This window comes from Xenopus tropicalis, chromosome 7, assembly GCF_000004195.4.
Source record: "Xenopus tropicalis strain Nigerian chromosome 7, UCB_Xtro_10.0, whole genome shotgun sequence".
In the NCBI taxonomy this organism is placed as follows: Eukaryota; Metazoa; Chordata; class Amphibia; order Anura; family Pipidae; genus Xenopus; species Xenopus tropicalis.
In genome coordinates, this window is record NC_030683.2 from 118,782,532 (window position 1) to 118,800,457 (window position 17,926).

The 17,926-nt window shown below is 44.0% G+C and overlaps 1 protein-coding gene across 1 annotated transcript; it reads left to right on the top strand.

Moving 5' to 3' along the window:
- On the top strand, nucleotides 1–14,242 carry LOC101731336 (urokinase plasminogen activator surface receptor-like). Its single transcript, XM_004916386.4, has 7 exons — nucleotides 1–356; nucleotides 937–1,056; nucleotides 2,045–2,197; nucleotides 2,885–3,037; nucleotides 3,276–3,422; nucleotides 12,407–12,517; nucleotides 13,500–14,242. Exons 1-7 carry the CDS (start codon nucleotides 308–310, stop codon nucleotides 13,667–13,669), a joined length of 903 nt encoding a protein of 300 aa, XP_004916443.1. The 5' UTR covers nucleotides 1–307; the 3' UTR covers nucleotides 13,670–14,242.
- Nucleotides 14,243–17,926: the final 3,684 nt, after the last annotated feature.

Genomic DNA, 17,926 nt, shown 5'->3' on the forward strand with positions numbered 1-17,926 from the left:
TTAATATGATATAATCTGTTGGATAAGTATCTATTCTGGGGGTATAGCTTTCCCTTTAGCTGACCAAGTTTGTCCAAGACTTATTGCGCCATGTCGGTTGCTTCAGTAAGGAGCAGGATCACCTGTCAGGCCCAGACATGTTGGTATCAATATCCCCACCATCGCCCAGTTTCCCTGCTTTCACCCCTCCCTCATCCTCCCATGCACAGAGTAGCAGGACCTGTTTATAAAGCTACATGGCAGTTAGTTTGGGAGTAGAACCTGCCGCAGCCCATTCCAAAGAGACACCGCCAGAACACACGCCGTCATGAAGCTTCCTCTCCTGTGCAGCATCGCCGGTGCCCTCCTGTCTGTAGGTAGGTACCAAGGCACGGCCATGGGGTGTTGGGGTGACCAGCTCGTAATAACCAAAGCTATAGTGTATGTAAACATTTCTATAACTGAACAGAACTTTTTGACACAGACTGGGTTCCATAGAGGTAGTGAAGATCCAGGAAATAGAGGATAAAAGGGATCAAGAAGATCATTGGTATTCCTTGGCTAATAAAGCTGTGTAATCATTTACTTGACCTTAACGGAACTGTTCTTAGCAGTTATTAAACCCAATGACTTTGCCTAGATGACTGCCAGTTCCATATTAAATCCCACCCACATAAAGGGTCACCTTTGTTTTGGCAGTGATTGTCAGACATCACCTCCTGTCAGCTGATCTCTGAGGGAGCACACAGCCCATCACTAAATGGCAGCTCAAGGGAAAGGATGTAACAGGGCAATATTTACTGATATATATATATATATATATTCCAGTTTGGTACAATTAATAGGCCACTTAATATGATATAAACAATCTGTTGGTTAAGTATTCATTCTGGGGGTGTACTTTTCCTTTAAAATTGTTCCCTTCCAGCGCCCTGACCCTAATCTGTTTCTTTACAGTTTTCTCCCTAACCTGCTACCATTACAATGGGGCTGCCGATCACGCTCTGGGCCAGCAGAAGCTCACAGAATGCAAGAACAGCCAGCGCTACTGCAGCTCCTCTCTCATCACATACAGCGGTGAGTCCTCATAACCACTCACACTACTCAATGCTGGAAATGGGGACATTTACCATGGGGATGTGTTTTTCTGCCCAAATGTTGAGCTAAAATATTACTTTCACTAAAAGTTATGTGAAGTGACTTCAGGTTAACTTTTAATATGTTATAGAATGGTCTATTCTTAGCAACTTTTCAATTGGTCTTCATTTTTTATAATTTTTGAATTATTTGCCTTCCTTCCCCAGCTTTCAAACTGACCCGGCTCTGTGAGGCTATAGTTTTATTGTTATTGTTATTTTTTATTACTTATTTTTCTATTTAAGCCCTGCTCTATTGATATTCCTGTCACTCTTTCAAACCACTGCCTGGTTGTTAGGTTAAATTGGACTCTAGCAACCACATAGCTGCTAAAATTTTAACCTGAAGAGCTGCTGAACAAAAAGGAAAATAATAAAAAAAACGCAAATAATAAAAAAATGTAAAACGATTGCAAATTGTTTCAGAATAGCATTTTCTACATAATATTAACAGTTCATCAGCGCAGGAATTTGAGTCCTTAGCAGAAGAAATTTACTGTGTCTAATATCTGAGTAACACAGATAAGAAAGCTTAACAAGGCAAGGAAACAACACCACTGCTTGGTTCTGTATATATAGGGTTGCCACCTTTTGCCATGGCTAACCCTGGGCAGTGGGGTGGGACATGACATTACTTGGCGGGGCAGTAACATCACTTGGGTGGGGCTATGATATCGCGGGGAGGGGCTACGGCTGATGAATCTGAGAGTCCTGCCTTGTTTTCTAAATTGGGGAAGCTGGGCAGGAGGTTTTGACCCGGACAGCCCTTCAGAAAACCGGACTGTCTGGGTCAAAACCGGACAGGTGCCAACCCTCTGTATATCTCACACTACCTACATATCGCCCTTTATTAATTTGATTCTCAGTATTTAATATAACACTGTATTCAGGCTGTGTGAAAAGGGTAACATTTGCCTCTGTTGCTTCAGGCCAGCTGTACCTGAAGGTTCTAGTGAAGGGCTGCACTGACGATGAGGAGGGTGCCTGCAACAAAACTGCCACGGCCAACATGAAGGACCTCGAGAGCCAACACATCAAACTTTGCTGTGAAACAGATCTGTGCAACAAGGAACTGGAACCAGGTCAGCTTTGTGCTTATGATTAGGCCCGAAGGATAGGAACAATCTGGGCACATTCTCACAGATGCCAGAACTAGAGCAGCGTTAAAGAGCTTTACCCTAGCAACTTTGCATAGGGTATTATTTATTCTTGATTTATAGTTCTTTAAAGGAGAACTATACCCGAAATGGTGGTTAAACAGAAAAGATGTAAAAGCACAATATTTACTGATATATATTGCAGTTTGATACGACTCTTTAAAAGGCCACTTAATATGATATAAACTGTTGGTCAAGTATTAATTCTGAGGGTATAGATTTCCCTTAATTATTTGCCTTGTTCTTCCACATTTTTCCAGCTTTCAAACAGGTCACTGACCCCCACAACCAATAACCTGTTGCTCTGTGATCTTACAATTTTATTATTGTTGTTAGTTTTTATTTCTTACCTTTCTATTTAGTTCCCATCCTATTCATATTCCAGTCTCTAATTCAAACCACTGCCTGGTTGCTAAGGTAAACAAGACCCTGGCAACTGGATAGCTGCTGGAATTCTAAACTGTAAAACTGCTGAACAAAAAACTAAATAACTGAACCCTGACAACTAGTCATTATGGGACTAATGATAATGCACCAATGACTTATCCCAAGTGGACTGACCCTTTTAATTGCTTAATTTGCCCCTCACTATAAACTCATTTTCTGCCGCAGATTTGGGGCCCGATGCACAGAAGTGGGGTACTGAATGCCTGGCATGTAATGGACCTCCCACGGAATGCGGTGGGGGTGGCCTTCCAGGCCTGCGATGTAAAACATCCCAGTCTAGTTGCATCCAAGTCTCAATAGCTACGGCTGTGGAAAAAGGTAAGTACCGGCCAGTGAAATTGGGGGTAGTTAGTTAGTTAGTTAGGCTATTTAACCCTCTAAGCTGTGTGCTTTAATATGCTATTTTGGCATCATAAATTGGTCATTTTGTATTATAGTTTTCTGGGTTTACATAGATGCCATTAGGAAAAGACAGTGTAGCTGCTTTGCAGTAAATGCTTGTGCGGCAGCACCCTTGTGACTCTTTCTTATGATCCTATTTTATTGCTTTCCACAGAATCCTATAAAGTCATGATAAAGAGCTGCAGCAATAGCTCCGTCTGCCCAGGAATGGCTGCGTTTAGCAACGGCCAGAACCCTGTGACCTATGTCTCCCACCATGAGTGCTGCACTGGCACACACTGTAACAACGGCCACTTCATAGGTAACATAGTTTCACAATGGCGAACTGTAGCTATGGATGCCACACTCCATAGCAACGCTTTAATAACCTGACAGGTAACACTGGCTACTGTACAGGTAACAGACTGAGTATAACACTGGCTACTGTACAGGTAACAGACTGAGTATAACACTGGCTACTGTACAGGGAACAGACTGAGTATAACACTGGCTACTGTACAGGTAACAGACTGAGTATAACACTGGCTACTGTACAGGGAACAGACTGAGTATAACACTGGCTACTGTACAGGTAACAGACTGAGTATAACACAGGCTACTGTACAGGTAACAGACTGAGTATAACACTGGCTACTGTACAGGTAACAGACTGAGTATAACACTGGCTACTGTACAGGGAACAGACTGAGTATAACACTGGCTACTGTACAGGGAACAGACTGAGTATAACACTGGCTACTGTACAGGTAACAGACTGAGTATGACACTGGCTACTGTACAGGTAACAGACTGAGTATGACACTGGCTACTGTACAGGGAACAGACTGAGTATAACACTGGCTACTGTACAGGGAACAGACTGAGTATAACACTGGCTACTGTACAGGTAACAGACTGAGTATGACACTGGCTACTGTACAGGGAACAGACTGAGTATAACACTGGCTACTGTACAGGGAACAGACTGAGTATAACACTGGCTACTGTACAGGTAACAGACTGAGTATAACACTGGCTACTGTACAGGTAACAGACTGAGTATAACACTGGCTACTGTACAGGGAACAGACTGAGTATAACACTGGCTACTGTACAGGTAACAGACTAAGTATAACACAGGCTACTGTACAGGTAACAGACTGAGTATAACACTGGCTACTGTACAGGTAACAGACTGAGTATAACACTGGCTACTGTACAGGGAACAGACTGAGTATAACACTGGCTACTGTACAGGTAACAGACTGAGTATAACACAGGCTACTGTACAGGTAACAGACTGAGTATAACACTGGCTACTGTACAGGTAACAGACTGAGTATAACACTGGCTACTGTACAGGTAACAGACTGAGTATAACACTGGCTACTGTACAGGGAACAGACTGAGTATAACACTGGCTACTGTACAGGTAACAGACTGAGTATAACACTGGCTACTGTACAGGTAACAGACTGAGTATAACACTGGCTACTGTACAGGGAACAGACTGAGTATAACACTGGCTACTGTACAGGTAACAGACTGAGTATAACACAGGCTACTGTACAGGTAACAGACTGAGTATAACACTGGCTACTGTACAGGTAACAGACTGAGTATAACACTGGCTACTGTACAGGTAACAGACTGAGTATAACACTGGCTACTGTACAGGTAACAGACTGAGTATAACACTGGCTACTGTACAGGGAACAGACTGAGTATAACACTGGCTACTGTACAGGTAACAGACTGAGTATAACACAGGCTACTGTACAGGGAACAGACTGAGTATAACACTGGCTACTGTACAGGGAACAGACTGAGTATAACACAGGCTACTGTACAGGGAACAGACTGAGTATAACACTGGCTACTGTACAGGGAACAGACTGAGTATAACACTGGCTACTGTACAGGTAACAGACTGAGTATGACACTGGCTACTGTACAGGTAACAGACTGAGTATAACACAGGCTACTGTACAGGGAACAGACTGAGTATAACACTGGCTACTGTACAGGGAACAGACTGAGTATAACACTGGCTACTGTACAGGTAACAGACTGAGTATGACACTGGCTACTGTACAGGGAACAGACTGAGTATAACACTGGCTACTGTACAGGGAACAGACTGAGTATAACACTGGCTACTGTACAGGTAACAGACTGAGTATAACACTGGCTACTGTACAGGTAACAGACTGAGTATAACACTGGCTACTGTACAGGGAACAGACTGAGTATAACACTGGCTACTGTACAGGTAACAGACTGAGTATAACAATGGCTACTGTACAGGTAACAGACTGAGTATAACACTGGCTACTGTACAGGGAACAGACTGAGTATAACACTGGCTACTGTACAGGTAACAGACTGAGTATGACACTGGCTACTGTACAGGGAACAGACTGAGTATAACACTGGCTACTGTACAGGTAACAGACTGAGTATAACACTGGCTACTGTACAGGGAACAGACTGAGTATAACACTGGCTACTGTACAGGGAACAGACTGAGTATAACACTGGCTACTGTACAGGGAACAGACTGAGTATAACACTGGCTACTGTACAGGTAACAGACTGAGTATAACACAGGCTACTGTACAGGTAACAGACTGAGTATAACACTGGCTACTGTACAGGGAACAGACTGAGTATAACACTGGCTACTGTACAGGTAACAGACTGAGTATAACACTGGCTACTGTACAGGTAACAGACTGAGTATGACACTGGCTACTGTACAGGGAACAGACTGAGTATAACACTGGCTACTGTACAGGTAACAGACTGAGTATAACACAGGCTACTGTACAGGTAACAGACTGAGTATAACACTGGCTACTGTACAGGTAACAGACTGAGTATAACACTGGCTACTGTACAGGTAACAGACTGAGTATAACACAGGCTACTGTACAGGTAACAGACTGAGTATAACACTGGCTACTGTACAGGGAACAGACTGAGTATAACACTGGCTACTGTACAGGTAACAGACTGAGTATAACACAGGCTACTGTACAGGTAACAGACTGAGTATAACACAGGCTACTGTACAGGTAACAGACTGAGTATAACACTGGCTACTGTACAGGGAACAGACTGAGTATAACACTGGCTACTGTACAGGGAACAGACTGAGTATAACACAGGCTACTGTACAGGTAACAGACTGAGTATAACACTGGCTACTGTACAGGGAACAGACTGAGTATAACACTGGCTACTGTACAGGGAACAGACTGAGTATAACACTGGCTACTGTACAGGTAACAGACTGAGTATAACACTGGCTACTGTACAGGGAACAGACTGAGTATAACACTGGCTACTGTACAGGTAACAGACTGAGTATAACACTGGCTACTGTACAGGGCACAGACTGAGTATAACACTGGCTACTGTACAGGTAACAGACTGAGTATAACACTGGCTACTGTACAGGGAACAGACTGAGTATAACACTGGCTACTGTACAGGGAACAGACTGAGTATAACACTGGCTACTGTACAGGGAACAGACTGAGTATAACACTGGCTACTGTACAGGTAACAGACTGAGTATAACACAGGCTACTGTACAGGGAACAGACTGAGTATAACACTGGCTACTGTACAGGGAACAGACTGAGTATAACACTGGCTACTGTACAGGTAACAGACTGAGTATAACACTGGCTACTGTACAGGGAACAGACTGAGTATAACACTGGCTACTGTACAGGTAACAGACTGAGTATAACACTGGCTACTGTACAGGTAACAGACTGAGTATAACACTGGCTACTGTACAGGGAACAGACTGAGTATAACACTGGCTACTGTACAGGGAACAGACTGAGTATAACACTGGCTACTGTACAGGGAACAGACTGAGTATAACACTGGCTACTGTACAGGGAACAGACTGAGTATAACACTGGCTACTGTACAGGGAACAGACTGAGTATAACACTGGCTACTGTACAGGAACAGACTGAGTATAACACTGGCTACTGTACAGGGAACAGACTGAGTATAACACTGGCTACTGTACAGGGAACAGACTGAGTATAACACTGGCTACTGTACAGGTAACAGACTGAGTATAACACTGGCTACTGTACAGGGAACAGACTGAGTATAACACTGGCTACTGTACAGGGAACAGACTGAGTATAACACTGGCTACTGTACAGGGAACAGACTGAGTATAACACTGGCTACTGTACAGGTAACAGACTGAGTATAACACTGGCTACTGTACAGGGAACAACTGAGTATAACACTGGCTACTGTACAGGTAACAGACTGAGTATAACACTGGCTACTGTACAGGGAACAGACTGAGTATAACACTGGCTACTGTACAGGTAACAGACTGAGTATAACACTGGCTACTGTACAGGGAACAGACTGAGTATAACACTGGCTACTGTACAGGTAACAGACTGAGTATAACACTGGCTACTGTACAGGGAACAGACTGAGTATAACACTGGCTACTGTACAGGGAACAGACTGAGTATAACACTGGCTACTGTACAGGGAACAGACTGAGTATAACACTGGCTACTGTACAGGGAACAGACTGAGTATAACACTGGCTACTGTACAGGGAACAGACTGAGTATAACACTGGCTACTGTACAGGGAACAGACTGAGTATAACACTGGCTACTGTACAGGTAACAGACTGAGTATAACACTGGCTACTGTACAGGGAACAGACTGAGTATAACACTGGCTACTGTACAGGTAACAGACTGAGTATAACACAGGCTACTGTACAGGTAACAGACTGAGTATAACACTGGCTACTGTACAGGGAACAGACTGAGTATAACACTGGCTACTGTACAGGTAACAGACTGAGTATAACACTGGCTACTGTACAGGTAACAGACTGAGTATGACACTGGCTACTGTACAGGGAACAGACTGAGTATAACACTGGCTACTGTACAGGTAACAGACTGAGTATAACACAGGCTACTGTACAGGTAACAGACTGAGTATAACACTGGCTACTGTACAGGTAACAGACTGAGTATAACACTGGCTACTGTACAGGTAACAGACTGAGTATAACACAGGCTACTGTACAGGTAACAGACTGAGTATAACACTGGCTACTGTACAGGGAACAGACTGAGTATAACACTGGCTACTGTACAGGTAACAGACTGAGTATAACACAGGCTACTGTACAGGTAACAGACTGAGTATAACACAGGCTACTGTACAGGTAACAGACTGAGTATAACACTGGCTACTGTACAGGGAACAGACTGAGTATAACACTGGCTACTGTACAGGGAACAGACTGAGTATAACACTGGCTACTGTACAGGTAACAGACTGAGTATAACACTGGCTACTGTACAGGGAACAGACTGAGTATAACACTGGCTACTGTACAGGGAACAGACTGAGTATAACACTGGCTACTGTACAGGTAACAGACTGAGTATAACACAGGCTACTGTACAGGGAACAGACTGAGTATAACACTGGCTACTGTACAGGGAACAGACTGAGTATAACACTGGCTACTGTACAGGGAACAGACTGAGTATAACACTGGCTACTGTACAGGTAACAGACTGAGTATAACACTGGCTACTGTACAGGGCACAGACTGAGTATAACACTGGCTACTGTACAGGTAACAGACTGAGTATAACACTGGCTACTGTACAGGGAACAGACTGAGTATAACACTGGCTACTGTACAGGGAACAGACTGAGTATAACACTGGCTACTGTACAGGTAACAGACTGAGTATAACACAGGCTACTGTACAGGGAACAGACTGAGTATAACACTGGCTACTGTACAGGGAACAGACTGAGTATAACACTGGCTACTGTACAGGTAACAGACTGAGTATAACACTGGCTACTGTACAGGGAACAGACTGAGTATAACACTGGCTACTGTACAGGTAACAGACTGAGTATAACACAGGCTACTGTACAGGTAACAGACTGAGTATAACACTGGCTACTGTACAGGGAACAGACTGAGTATAACACTGGCTACTGTACAGGGAACAGACTGAGTATAACACAGGCTACTGTACAGGGAACAGACTGAGTATAACACTGGCTACTGTACAGGGAACAAACTGAGTATAACACTGGCTACTGTACAGGGAACAAACTGAGTATAACACTGGCTACTGTACAGGTAACAGACTGAGTATAACACAGGCTACTGTACAGGTAACAGACTGAGTATGACACTGGCTACTGTACAGGGAACAGACTGAGTATAACACTGGCTACTGTACAGGGAACAGACTGAGTATAACACTGGCTACTGTACAGGTAACAGACTGAGTATAACACTGGCTACTGTACAGGTAACAGACTGAGTATAACACTGGCTACTGTACAGGGAACAGACTGAGTATAACACTGGCTACTGTACAGGTAACAGACTGAGTATAACACTGGCTACTGTACAGGTAACAGACTGAGTATAACACTGGCTACTGTACAGGGAACAGACTGAGTATAACACTGGCTACTGTACAGGGAACAGACTGAGTATAACACTGGCTACTGTACAGGGAACAGACTGAGTATAACACTGGCTACTGTACAGGTAACAGACTGAGTATAACACTGGCTACTGTACAGGTAACAGACTGAGTATAACACTGGCTACTGTACAGGTAACAGACTGAGTATAACACAGGCTACTGTACAGGTAACAGACTGAGTATAACACTGGCTACTGTACAGGGAACAGACTGAGTATAACACTGGCTACTGTACAGGGAACAGACTGAGTATAACACTGGCTACTGTACAGGTAACAGACTGAGTATAACACAGGCTACTGTACAGGTAACAGACTGAGTATAACACTGGCTACTGTACAGGTAACAGACTGAGTATAACACTGGCTACTGTACAGGGAACAGACTGAGTATAACACTGGCTACTGTACAGGTAACAGACTGAGTATAACACAGGCTACTGTACAGGTAACAGACTGAGTATAACACTGGCTACTGTACAGGTAACAGACTGAGTATAACACTGGCTACTGTACAGGTAACAGACTGAGTATAACACAGGCTACTGTACAGGTAACAGACTGAGTATAACACTGGCTACTGTACAGGTAACAGACTGAGTATGACACTGGCTACTGTACAGGGAACAGACTGAGTATAACACAGGCTACTGTACAGGTAACAGACTGAGTATAACACTGGCTACTGTACAGGTAACAGACTGAGTATAACACTGGCTACTGTACAGGTAACAGACTGAGTATAACACTGGCTACTGTACAGGTAACAGACTGAGTATAACACTGGCTACTGTACAGGTAACAGACTGAGTATAACACAGGCTACTGTACAGGGAACAGACTGAGTATAACACTGGCTACTGTACAGGGAACAAACTGAGTATAACACTGGCTACTGTACAGGGAACAGACTGAGTATAACACTGGCTACTGTACAGGTAACAGACTGAGTATAACACAGGCTACTGTACAGGGAACAGACTGAGTATAACACTGGCTACTGTACAGGGAACAAACTGAGTATAACACTGGCTACTGTACAGGGAACAGACTGAGTATAACACTGGCTACTGTACAGGTAACAGACTGAGTATAACACAGGCTACTGTACAGGTAACAGACTGAGTATAACACTGGCTACTGTACAGGGAACAGACTGAGTATAACACTGGCTACTGTACAGGGAACAGACTGAGTATAACACTGGCTACTGTACAGGTAACAGACTGAGTATAACACTGTACAGGTAACAGACTGAGTATAACACTGGCTACTGTACAGGTAACAGACTGAGTATAACACTGGCTACTGTACAGGGAACAGACTGAGTATAACACTGGCTACTGTACAGGGAACAGACTGAGTATAACACTGGCTACTGTACAGGTAACAGACTGAGTATAACACTGGCTACTGTACAGGGAACAGACTGAGTATAACACTGGCTACTGTACAGGTAACAGACTGAGTATAACACTGGCTACTGTACAGGTAACAGACTGAGTATAACACTGGCTACTGTACAGGGAACAGACTGAGTATAACACTGGCTACTGTACAGGTAACAGACTGAGTATAACACTGTACAGGTAACAGACAGTATAACACTGGCTACTGTACAGGTAACAGACTGAGTATAACACTGTACAGGTAACAGACAGTATAACACTGGCTACTGTACAGGTAACAGACTGAGTATAACACTGGCTACTGTACAGGTAACAGACTGAGTATAACACAGGCTACTGTACAGGTAACAGACTGAGTATAACACTGGCTACTGTACAGGTAACAGACTGAGTATAACACTGGCTACTGTACAGGGAACAGACTGAGTATAACACTGGCTACTGTACAGGGAACAGAATGAGTATAACACTGGCTACTGTACAGGGAACAGACTGAGTATAACACTGGCTACTGTACAGGGAACAGACTGAGTATAACACTGGCTACTGTACAGGTAACAGACTGAGTATAACACTGGCTACTGTACAGGTAACAGAATGAGTATAACACTGGCTACTGTACAAGTAACAGACTGAGTATAACACTGTACAGGTAACAGACTGAGTATAACACTGGCTACTGTACAGGTAACAGACTGAGTATAACACTGGCTACTGTACAGGTAACAGACTGAGTATAACACTGGCTACTGTACAGGTAACAGACTGAGTATAACACTGGCTACTGTACAGGTAACAGACTGAGTATAACACTGGCTACTGTACAGGGAACAGACTGAGTATAACACTGGCTACTGTACAGGGAACAGACTGAGTATAACACTGGCTACTGTAGAGGTAACAGACAGTATAACACTGGCTACTGGCTTTTTTACTGGTGGCATAAGCCATTATACTCTGTGAGAAAAACAGTATTTCAAATTGCCCCAGCAAGTCAGCAACATTTACTAAGATTTCAAAGATCTGGGCAAAATTACAAAGTTCTGTAGAAAGGTAATTTTTCACTGTCACCATCTTCACCCTAGAAACATATCTTTGGCACTTAATAAATCACAGAAAAATATTATTTTGCACATGGTGACATTGAGCGAGTGATGCCAGAACAAAAAGAAGGGTAACACTGCCCTTAATGGCACTTGCCATGCTATATGCACCATACACAGTGCAGCACGGGATCATTTATCATACAGGTAGCACACACAGCCACAAAGTGACATGGACAATTTACTAAGCTGACAACAAATTTGTGACACACACAGGCATTTAACAATATAAATTCCTTCCTTCCAGACACAGAGCCGGGATCAGAGAATGGGCTGGAGTGCTACTTCCAATCGTCACACCAGACTGTCAACAAAATGGCCTGTAGGGGTGAAATGACCCAATGCGCAGATCTAATAGGTAAGTGATTGTTAGTACAAACACCAGTACTTATATTGGTTCTGCCACAGCAGCTTGATGGGGAATTACCCTGCTATCACTATTAAAGCGATAGTAGTAAATAAATAAATAAAATAAATGTTTACTTAACTAGAAGGGGTAGTATGGGGGCAGGTTATTATCATGCAGGATCTAAGGTCCCAGTGAATGCAACTGACTGGCTGAGACTTTTTTAAACAACAAGAAAAAATATGGTGGAGCAAAGCAAACCCCTAACAAAGTGGGACTAGGACTTTTTGGTGTTTTTGGCTGTTTAAGTTTGCAGTCTTACCCCCATGTGTAATAAAAGGCACTAAGTTTGCCCAGGTGCAGTGACCCATAGCAACTAATAAGATTTAGCTTTTAAATAGGTGACCAGTACATGCTACTTGCCGATTGGTCGCTATGGGTTACTGCACCTGGGCAAACGTAGTGCCTATTTTTTTACATAACCCGATTAGATTTTAGACGTTCATCATCTCAAGGATTTGTACAAAGCCCTGGATGGTGGGTATTAGTAGCCCCCCATTTATTTGATTTGTATTCCTCTCGCCTGCATTGGGTTAAGATCCCTTAGACAGATTTGGCAGCTAATCAGCCTGTGTATGGGCACTACCGACGGGCCTGCCCAACCGATATCTGGCCTGAAATCGGCCAGATCTCGATGGGGCAGGTTAAAAAAATCTAGTCAGATCGGGGACCTCATCGGCTCGTTGATACGGTCCCCGGACCGACTTTGCCTATACCCGCCATAATAGTTCGATCATTTGGCCCCAGGGTCCCAATTAGCCTGGATTCTCCCGATATATCGCCCACCCATAGGTGGGGGATATCGGGAGAATATCCGCTCGCTTGGCGACATCGCCAAGTGAGCGGATCTTAAGGTGTATGGGGACCTTTAGTCATGTTGCTCCTTGCACCCTCCATCCCTCATTTCTAACATTCTTCCCTCCTTTTGCCCCAGGAGCCTCTCCAGACAACATTCTAATGAGTGGATGTGCCACCCAGGCCTTCTGCCAGGGCCTCTACCCACATTTCCCTTTACCAGGATGGAAAAGTACATCGTGCTGCTCTAAATCGCTGTGTAACCATAGCAATAGCACCGGTCCACCAACTGGAGCAGCAGGACCCTGACTAAAGAGAGAGGACAATGAAAAATGAAAATGTGTCTTATATGATGAACTTTCTGGAAGTAATTTTTCAGCGTAGCCGCGCTCTCCTGCAGTGGAGCTGTACCTGGGGGTATCTTGGCTCTGTCTAGCCCCTTCAAATAGTCACACCCCTGCTCTGCCCAGCCATTTGTGCTTTTCTATGGCATTGGTGCTATTAACTGACAGTGGACAAACAACCTGATACTATGGGTCAGGGGGTGTAAAATCAGAATGACTCCCAAAAAATACTTGAAGTCTGTGCTGGCACCTAGCATTGCCCTTGCATGGGGTAGGACCGGATTTAAAGATAGTATGTGCCCCTAGATCATTTGCAGGGCCCCCCTGCTTTGCTCACACCCCCCCATCCCGCTCACATCCCCCCTCCCAAGTTCCACGCCCCGCCTCCCTGCTCACACACATCTACCGCCTGCTGCTACTGATCTCTGGCACCTCTACCACCAGTTCATATGCTCTTTGGATGGCATGCCGCCCCCAGATTTCTCCCGCTCTAGGCCCGGCCTTTGTGGCCTACCCACAAATCCGGGCCTGTAAAGGGGAACTTTGGCTTCCCAATCAAAATGTGTTAAAGAGCCCCACACAACACAGAAACCCCTAATATACCTATCACTGTAATCTGTTCTTTCAAAAACATATGAATAAATACCATTTTTATATGCTGATATCCAGCTGCAAAACAGTTCCTCTCTTTCTGTATCATTTGTAATCCTTACAGAGGAGGAGGGACTAAAACATTGATGTTACAAATTGTAACAACTTCTCCACAGCTTACAGACAGCATGCAGGAACTACATAATCCACAATGCATTGCACTGTGATGTTCCTTTCCTTATTGACATCACGTGTGCAGGGAATTGTGGGATTGGGAGGATGCAGGCTGAAGGCAGGCTGAGGACAGGCGACTACTGTTATATTTTACTTGAGTCTCAAAGTAGTCAGCCAGATCAGCAAGGGAACAGGGGACGGGGCTTAGGTAACAGTTTTAAAACAGATTATTACATTAACAATCATGAAAAGTTGCTTGCAATTATGTTTACTTCAAAAAGCTCAAGTTGTGTCTGGGTGGAGTTCCCCTTTAAAGGAGACTGTAGAAATCTGGAAAAGTTACAGTCATAAAGATCCTGTAGAGGGCAGCATCTGACCCCCAGTCTCTACGTGGACGCCCTTTATAGGGAATAGTTGTCCCAGCAAAAACGTATTGGTTGCTATGGGTTGCCAATTTTATCACTGCTACTAACTAAAATGTAGTCCATAGCTCAGCTCATAGCAACAGCGACATCTTACAGTGTATATTAAAGCGCAAGTCCGCCTTTACATAGACATTTTGTATGCAATCTTTTAATTATTAGCCATCTTATTCTGGTTGGCTAAAAATGCTATCTGGCTGACAGGGGTCATAACAAACAAAACAGACCATAAAAATAAATAGATAAATAAATAAACTATATCTTCAGCGTTGAACTGTCCTGTAGGGTATTGGGCCAAACTCACCCCACTGGACCCGACATGCTGATTTAGTCTAGGTCTGAGTTGGGAGAGGGTGGGATAGCATTTGTCTTGATTTATTATTTTTTGTCATTTTTCATCAGCTTTCCCGTTCCAGTTTAGTATTTCAGCAGCTATCTGGTTGCTAGGGTTCTATTTACCCTAGCAACCAGGCAGTGGTTTGAATAAGAGACTGGAATATGAATAGAAGAGGGCCTTAATAGAAAAGTTAAGATAAGTAATGAAAAGCAACAAAAACAAAAAAATGGTAACTTCACAGAGCAATGCTGTTTTGGCCACTAGGGGTAAAATATAAATAATGAAGACCAACTGCAAAGTTGCTAGGAATAGGACATTCTGTACACCCCTTTACGTGAGTGGTTCATTTCTCCCATATACACCGTGTTGTTTCACTGCTGCAATACTAGCTGCTGGGTGTGCTGCACACTCATTCCAGACATTAAAATCTGGATTCCTTACCCTTTTAGCACTACAAAAGGACTGTGGCTAAAGGCAATGTATGCCGGAGCTGCTATTCTCTCGCCTTCATTACGCACTGGCGCTGAACTTCACTTCTCTGCATTCAGCTTTCAACCTCATCCAGCTGCATGCCACAAAGAGGAGGAACCCCAGTGTGCCCCCCAAAGCCCTGCATTCCTCTGCTTGCTCTCTGCAAGGGAAACATCACAGAGAACAAATTCTTTTCACTTATTTCCTTCGCTCTCTATTTTTCTTTCAGTGCAGCCGCCAAGCTGTGTCTGTTGCACCGGGAGGCAATATCCAGGTAGATCCACTCCTTTGCTGCAGGCACAGAACCCACACCAAAGGCAGATCCAGGCTCAAGGTTTAGCCGTAGCCTTATCAATAATGTAGGGGACATGTTAAGCTGATTTCATATTGATGCACTTTAAATAGCGCAGTTACATATATCTGCAGGGAGAGGGTTGGCTATAAATGTAATAAATACAGGTATGGGACCTGTTATCCAGAATGATCGGGACCTGGGGTTTTCTGGATAAGGGGTCTTGCTGTAATTTGGATCTTTGTACTAAAAAATCATTTAAACATTAAGTAAACAAAATAGGATTGTTTTGCCAAGGATTAGGATTAAGTACAAGCTGCTATTTTAATATTACAGAGAAAAAAAATAGAATTATTTGCTCATAATGAAGTCTGTGGGAGATGGCCTTCCCGTAATTCAGAGCTTTCTGGAGAACAGGTTTCTGGATAATGGATCCCAACTGTACTTGCTTTGTGATAGCTGCATTTTTCTTCTTTTTTCATCTCACTATTTGGGCTATTGATCTACGAGATGAAGGGTTGCCCTTATTGGTAATCATTGGTCCCCATACTACTATGATAGCAGGGCCCTTCCCCCAGGGGGGCCTAATTAATAGCCTGGTCTCCCCAGAGACATGGCTCTATTACCTAGTCTTCCCTGGCTCTATTACCTGGCTCTATTACCTAGTCTTCCCTGGCTCTATTACCTGGCTCTATTACCTGGTCTTCCCCCGGCTCTATTACCTGGCTCTATTACCTGGTGTTCCCCTGGCTCTATTACCTGGTCTTCCCCTGGCTCTATTACCTGGCTCTATTACCTGGTGTTCCCCTGGCTCTATTACCTGGTGTTCCCCTGGCTCTATTACCTGGTCTTCCCCTGGCTCTATTACCTGGCTCTATTACCTGGTCTTCCCCTGGCTCTATTACCTGGCTCTATTACCTGGTCTTCCCCTGGCTCTATTACCTGGCTCTATTACCTGGTCTTCCCCTGGCTCTATTACCTGGCTCTATTACCTGGTCTTCCCCTGGCTCTATTACCTGGTCTTCCCCTGGCTCTGTTACCTGCCTCTATTACCTGGTCTTCCCCCGGCTCTATTACCTGGCTCTATTACCTGGTGTTCCCCTGGCTCTATTACCTGGCTCTATTACCTGGTCTTCCCCTGGCTCTATTACCTGGTCTTCCCCTGGCCCACCGTTTTTTTCCACCCAGTCCGACCCTGGATGGAAACATTCTTTATGCTGTGTACCTCTATATCAGGGGTCCCCAACCTTTCTTACTCGTGAACCACAGTCAAATATAAAAAGACTTGGGGAGCAACACAAGCACCATAAAAGTTCATGGAGAAACCAAATAAGGGCTGTGATTGGCTATTAGGCAGCCTCTATGCACCCTATCAGCTTACAGGGGCTTTATTTGGTAGGAAATCTTGTTTTTATTCAACCAAAACTTGCCCCCAAGTCAGGAATTCAAAAATAACTCCCTGGTTTGTGGGCACTGAGAGCAACACCCAAGGGTTTGGGGAGAAACATGTTGCCCCTGAGCCACTGGTTGGGGAACACTGCTCTATATAAATAATAAAGTTAATCCACAAGGCAGACTGGAAACAGCACACAGGGATGATCAGATGTTGAACAGCAGTTGCTCCCATTGTTTCAGGAGCCGGAGCCAGAAAACAGAGAGGGATATACAGAGACTGTTGAAGTTACAGGTAACTTATAAACCACTGAACATGTTTAATGAATATATAAGGGAATGTTGCTTAAGCGGAAAAAAAAAATTGGGATGAGTTGGGATGACCTCTGCCATATTGAATGAATGGAGCTTTCCTTCTGGGCAGCTGTTTACTGTATACTGTATATATTAGACACTCTGCTATTATTGGGACTAATGAGCAGGCCTTTATCATCCGACATGGGCGCGTGCAATGCTCATTGTTATTCCGGCACAGCGTGGGAC